The sequence below is a fragment of the Myotis nattereri genome (genome assembly GCF_964212035.1).
Source record: "Myotis nattereri genome assembly, chromosome: 8".
NCBI lineage: Eukaryota > Metazoa > Chordata > Mammalia > Chiroptera > Vespertilionidae > Myotis > Myotis nattereri.
The window spans coordinates 45,240,855-45,248,014 of record NC_138083.1 but is presented as its reverse complement, the minus strand read 5'-3'; the positions used below and the strand labels follow the sequence as shown (position 1 = coordinate 45,248,014).

At 40.8% G+C, this 7,160-nt stretch overlaps 1 protein-coding gene across 1 annotated transcript in view; it reads right to left on the bottom strand.

The window, feature by feature from the left end:
• Positions 1-406: 406 nt before the first annotated feature.
• The window catches only part of ZCCHC2 (zinc finger CCHC-type containing 2), a gene marked incomplete at its 5' end in the record, with an annotated part of 57,686 nt that continues 50,932 nt past the window's right edge, over positions 407-7,160 (bottom strand). Inside the window, 2 exons of the mRNA XM_081096660.1 lie at positions 407-2,453; positions 3,353-4,843. Of these exons, the coding sequence (XP_080952786.1) occupies positions 2,386-2,453; positions 3,353-4,843 (1,559 nt within the window). The 3' untranslated portion in view covers positions 407-2,385. The remainder of the gene's footprint in view (positions 2,454-3,352; positions 4,844-7,160) is intronic.

Here is a 7,160-nt window from a genome sequence, read left to right as displayed (position 1 = left end):
AGTGAGAAGGCCTGAGCCAGGGGCATAGCTCCAGGGAGACAAGGATTCTGTCCTGGCCACCACATAGCACACGGTGCATGGTCAGAACAGAAACGCAGTCTCACTGGGGGATAGGGGGGGCCAGGGGATTGTCAAGGGCGGAAAAAAGAAAGGACACATATGTAATACCCTTTGTTAATACTTTAAGCAATAAAAAAAAAAAAAAAAAAGAAACGCAGTCTCTTCCTTTAGTGGTCAGGCTGCTTGGGGGATACTGAAGAAAGTACGGTGGTAAATAACGTGGGATTCACTGCCCACATTGCAGGGAAATAGCGGGTTGATTCTTTAAAAAGAAAAAAATTATAATGTATGATGTTCTCCTATCTTTCACTTTTACAAAACTGGTAATAAAGCACAATTCTTAAGCTGCTTTTCATTTTTTTATTGCTGTTAATTCAAGGAAAAAAGGTTGCATAAAATCCAATCTGTTCTAGAAATATAAGTGGCCTTTCCAGTACATAACATTTCAAATATCAAAGTATATGGTAAACATACAAATAAGGAGAAGGCAACACACCTCCTATGTACAGTACAGTATTTAAAATCATAAAATAAGCTCCATAAAGTACAACTGGCGAGTGATTCACAACGCGGTCCATACGTGGCTTATCAAAACTCTCACTTGAACAACTCAACTGTAGCTTAACAATTAATTTAATAATGTGGTCCAAAAATACCCAGATCAAATAAAATATAATTAATCAAAATAATTTCCTTTACTCAAACTTTTTCTTCTTTTTAAATTAAAGCTTTCATCTATCCCTTCATACCCGTCCCTCCCCCTTTAATCCCCACCCCTGAAATAAAGTTTCAAAATGTACATTGGTGCTATAAATAGAAATGATATCTAGGAAGCATTGGATGAAGCTTCTTTTTCTTCAAGTTTTTCCTCTTGTCTAGCAATCTGTTCGGCTTCTGAAGCAAGACCAGGTTCCTTGCTGCGCACCAATGTTGCCTTGCACAACAGAAGCCTTTTGTGTCTGCTCTGTGCTGAGGGACAGGAACAGACCCAAACCCCTTACTCATGACCATACAGCGGCAGGTGCTCATTGCCGCTGAATGCAGCAGTCCACAAACACACCCAATCTCCAGATAACCTCAGTGCACTTTAGGAAATCAAAAATTACCTGGAAGCAGTTTAGTACAGAGATTGGCTTTTAAAAAAATCTTTTTTTTTTAAACAGCAGCATTAAACTTAGTGACATGACACCGACATGATTAATACCATCTTAACACACTCCAAATTCAGTCTTTCACATTATAATCAAGCACAGTGGTAAACTGGTATAAAAGTGACTTTGCTACGAGAGACAGATTAGGAACAAATACCTGACTTTTGCAGAAATGCAGAGCTTCTGTTCAGACTGCAATAAACCACACACATTTCAACACAACAGAACACTGTAACAGTTGGTGTAGGAAAAGAAGAGATCTTCGCTCAGGTAGTGTCTCAGCAGGACACAATGGTAGACTACAAGTAAAATAGGCTGTCGACTGCCATTGCCAACACAAACACGGAGGACAGTATTCACACTAGTTTGTTCACTTTATGTCTCTCTGAGCAACAGGCTACAAAAGTATGATGAAGTAAAAAGTTGTTTGTTTGTAAGAAAAAGCTCTTTGTCCACTTCATACATCATATTTTTTCAGTTTCATATGGTTTCACTTCTTCCACTTATTTTAACTTTTATTTGGAAAACAAGCGCTGCATGTATTTATGTGGTGCTGTTTATTACAAGTATACTCCCTACTTGGGGAATCTGATTTCTCCCCTATGATGAAGGTGAAACAGTTTACCCTCAATTCATGTGTAGAGCAGTTTACAGAAGTGTGGGCCAAAGCACCGTCCGCCCCATGCAGCGTGCCACTGGAACACGGGGGTGGGGGGGAGAAAGGTGTGCTTTAGGATGAAAGTGAGAAAAGCTGGGGAAAGAAGCAAAGTATCTTTTTTCCAAAACCATACGACTGTCACTAGTGTTGTAAAAAAAACAAAAAAGGTCAGATACACAGTTTTAGAAATTCAGTAAACATTACACACAGCAAGGATTCAGTGTAAAGAAAAAACCACGCATCCATTTTCCTTTTGATAGTCTGTTTGGATGTTTAACATGAATCATACAAATAAGCCTGTTGTTGAACCAGGAGACCAGAGGCTCAAAAGCAATGCGTTCTTTTTTTTTGTTTTGGACATCAGTACAGGAGAAACGAAAAACCCCAACTGAGTAGACATCTCAGAAATGTACAGACAAAAAAACACAAACAAAATACCTCTCCTTTCCTCCCCTCCACACCCCACCATGACTCCCCACACTTCAGTGTTAGGTAGGTAGGCAAGCTTTACTCGGTTCAGTCTGCAGAGTCCAACGTGTCATTAGAAGGGGGGAGGGGAGGTGCGTATCTCAGTCTGTAAGTGCCTAAAACGGGAAAGAGAACTGCTAAGTCACTGCTCACAACACAACGCATCACAACCACTACAAGCTATCAAACGGGCATGCTCGGCAGAAGGCATCTTCCGCACTACCACGATTCCAAAACGGTCAATAAAATGACTTTCTAAAAGTAATATAAAGTTTGTGCTCTAAGTTCTACCTAAAGTTATCAAACTTCAGCTTCCTTTAAAAATGCCAAGTATATACTCCCAATTCAAGACTCTATTACTGGGTGATGTCTGGCAAAATGACAAAAGCCAAATGCAAGTGAAAGATAAGGGTTTGAGGTGTATATGGAATTTGCATTTTACTCATACTTATTTAAGAACATTTTCTTAGTTTTTTAGTGGTAATAATATTCAATTTAGTTCGAATTCCCTTACTCCCAAACCAGTGCTTAAAATATTTTGTTCCTTAAAATGCAATAGCATTTTATTTAAAACACCTACTGGGCAGGAAAAGAGCATGGGCAATACACTGAGCACAGACTGGCTAGCTATGCAGCTATACTAAAATAACAACTACAAATCTTACATGGCAGATGACTCTATTTCATCCTGGTTTTCTAATATTTAAAAATTTGCTTACTTTATGAAAGAGGATTGTAGCTTTAAAAAAAGTGCTGAAAACCAGAGATTTGACATTCTATTGGCAAATTCCCATTATATTCTTTAAAAAGTGCCTTTTTGGTTTCTTTCTTGCTTGGGAACTGAACTGCTCTGAACTTCCTGGTGCTGTATGACCTGAGTCTACACTAGGCTCTGCTGTCTGCACTTTCCGTAAACACACACACAATGACGACTTTCAACAGGATCCCCGTGACCAGTAAGGTGGGGAGACACCGGCACACTAAAAGCAAGTCCTCTGGGAGCTCTCATGATTACCTTGTTGACTGGCCTCCATGGACGACTGCTTACACTCCTGTGCAAAGTGTCCGCTTACACCACAGTTGTAACATGAAACACTCCCATTCTTCTTGGGCCCCGAACCACTCGTGTTGGCAACTACACTGGGTGCTGCATATACAGGATAGTATCTCCCAAATCCTGCCACCTGCTGCAGGCCATAGCTGGCTTGGTTCCCCATGACAGGGTCATGCACCAGTCCATTTGCATATGGTGTCGGAGGCAGAAAGAAAGGAAGTTGGTTTCCATTGCTCTGATGTGCTTGGTTGAGGTAGCTGCCATTGCAGAGGGATGGCAGAGGGAAGAACGGGAGTCGGTACACAGGTCCTGGCATTGGGTTAGGATAATAGTAACTATTTAGCTGAAGGTTTCCATTGGTCCCACAGCTGCACCTTCGCCCACAAGAACCACAAGGACCTGAGCCCACCTGCTGCGGCGGCAACACTGTCCCATTAGCGTTCGTGTTTCCCACAGCACTGATATAAGAGGTGCTGTCGCTCTGTGCAGTACTGTGTGTCAGAGCAGGGCTTGGGCTGGGGGCGGGGCCTGGGGTGTGGGTAGGAACCGCAGGAGGGACTGCAGACTGGGCCTGACTCATGCCGGCTCCCGCGGACTGGGTGGAGGTGGACGCTGTGCTGAGCACACTGGAATTCTGGCTGGCTAACACACTGGCAGCGAGGGGAGAGCCCGGGAGGGTGTAGGGAGCTGGTGGCTGTGCAGCTGAGAGGCCAGCTGCTGAAAGAACTACCTTCACATTGGTAGGCTGAGGGACTGTCCCTATGTTTCCCTCAATTTGAGGCACCATTTGATTGAGTCCTACCACTTGGGATGCAGATTTGGTGATGGGGTCCGTGGCAGCACCAAGAGATCCTGGGAAACTGCCCGGATTATGGACAGGAATGAAGGCTGTGTTTGGTGATCCGATGCTCAGACTCCCAGCTGGCTGCTGAGGGACGTTCAACGGGCAGCTCTCGGAAGATCCCTGCGGCGGTGGCAGCTTCAGCCTCTGAATCGTTAGGTGCAAAGCAGGAGTACTGCTATGAGGAAGGAACGCTGATGGAAGAGGCAGAGGGGAAGCCAGCAGTTCCAGGTGCTTTTCTGATTCACCAGCAGCAGCTGCTGGTCCTAATATCCCAACAGGGGTCGCACTGGTGGACTCCCTAATTGCAGAAATAGCAACAGGACTCGGAACAAGCATGCCTATTGTTTTGCCATCAGCAGATTTGGGGGGAGGAACGACAACTTCAGACTTCTGGGCAACATGGTGCATGACACAGTGTAAAGTTGGCATAAAAGAAATATGCTGATACTTGGGCGAGTTTAAGGGATCGTCTAAAAGGCTTCCGTTGTCGTTTCCTAAGGAGGCCATTTCCACAGGTGGCTGGACAGTGACAGCCTGGTTGACAGAGCTGTAAGTTGTAAACCTGGTTGCCAGTGGATTCCCAGAATCGTCAGAATTGCTGTCTGTGTCTGAGGGAAACAAATAGAAATACATGTTAACACAAATGTTAACTCCCATCTCTCTTGCTGGAAACAAATTTTCAGTCCACCTAAAATGAACTTTGAAGTTTGGAACTGGAGGAAACGTGTCCCCTAAGCTTCCTAACAGCCAAACTGACCCTCTATTAATTTTTGGCTTTCTACGAACTTTATTTAAAAAACATAGAGATTTTTTTAAAAAAATAGAGATTCTGGAAAATGTGGAGACAACAGAAAGATCAGTGGCTGCCAGGGGTGGCAGGTGAGGGAGAGATGACTAGGAGGAACACAGATTTTTAGGCAGTGAAACACTTTTGTGAGCTACAGTAATGATAGACCATGTCATTAATCATTTATCCAAAGCCATTGAAAGTATGTCATCAAGAGTGAACTCTCAGCCCTGGCCGGTGTGGCTTAGTGTATAGAGCATCAGCCCAAACACTGGAGAGTCATGGGCTCAATCCCCTGACTGGGGGAGTGTGTGGGAGGCAACCAATCAATGTGTTTCTCTCACATCAATGTTTCTCCCCACCCCTCTAAAAAAAAAAAACAAAAAAAAAAAAACAATGGAAAAAATATCCTCTGGTGAGGATTAACAACAACAAAAAAAGTGAACTCTCAGGTAAACTATGGACTTTGGTCGATAACACTGTATCAATGTAGGTTCATTCTTGGTAAAAATAAACAAACTATTCTAGTGAGTTATGTTGAAAATGGGGGAGGTTATACATGTGTGGGAGGAACAGGGTAGATGGGAAATCTCTGTACTTTCAATTTTATTGTAAATCTAAAACTGCTCTAAAAAAATAATGTCTTTAATAAAAAAAAAGTCAATGGATAAAGCAATAAAAGGTTAATTGGAGACTGAATGACACAGTGTAAAATACAGAGATTTATTTAATATCACCTTATTACTGAGAAAAGGATTATATATTTTTAACTTTACTCAATTTTAGGCAATTCACCTGATTTATATTCTGTATTGCCAAACCCAAAGTCTTTCTGTCTCACAAAAATAATTCCATTTAAAGGAGCCCAAATAAGACTGTATTTAACTCAAATATGTAGAGGTAAGGAATATAAGAGTTTTTTTCAGAATTCAATACATATTCTTACTTTTATATATTTCAGTGGGGTAAAGAAAATTTAAAGCTTTTATTAGAGTCATAAAGCAAATATGCTAGAACACAGGAAGCAGGGCAGGCACGAGAGCACTGCCTCTTCCTGAGAGCAAAACGACATAGACAGAGACAAAATTAAGCTGCACTGGTTTTTATTACTATATCATACTTATGCTTGCATACAAAAATAACTTCAATCCAGACTTCTCCTGGATTTCCTGACTTTTGGTATAAAGAGGGCAAAAGATAAAATCTAATTCACAATGTTTAAATATCATAAAGCCAGATACTGCAATAATATGTACAGAGACCATGCAATTAACATCTCTCTGCTAATAAATAAGCAGAACTGTAGTACTTAAATGTTTATATTTATTAAGACCAAAACTAGTTATACTGAGCTAAGATGTTAAAAATGTTTTTAAACAATACACTAAAAACAAATCATACAAGTCTTCCTGGAAAATGGTTAAACAGAACCTACTCAGTGACAGAATATCACGGTGTTATTAATTCAACTATGATAATTTACATCAGAGGGAAGAGATTCAATTTAGGAGTAAATGGTTCTAGCATAAATTCCCCTTAAAACTAGAGTGTTTATTGCTAAACTTTACAAAACAAAAAGTATCCAAAAATTAATAACTTATTTAGGGCAATTATATCTATATCTGTACCATCATTATAAGTACAGAATTAAAGAAACATTTAAGTCCAAAAATAAAAAAGGGCTGCAACACTTTTCAGATGGTCAATTAAATTTCTATATAAACTGTTTTTTTGTTTTTTTCAAATTATAAGAAAGAGTTTATTTAGAAAGTTACAGAGGTAGTAGAAGTGAGCCAGCTGGGCTGTGTAGGCTCAGGAAACAAGTTACAGAAGCAAAAGGAGGGTGGTGCTTGGAGCTTAGGAGAGGGAAAGGTGATGGCCTGGGGTAAGAAGTGAAGGACTGAGAGGCCTGGGCATGCTCCCAAGAGAAGAGTGCATTTAAATCTTAAGTCACAGCAAATGGACCAATGATTTTAAATGGTCTTAAATGATTTTCTGGGCATTGTAAAGGCTCATCTAACTGTAGAGAGATAGGTCTCATCCTTTTTTGTGTGTTGATTTTGAAAAGTACAGTCTCAAAACAATACCCCATTAGGAACAATAAGAACAACAACCAAGCCACATGCTTTTCAAAGAAA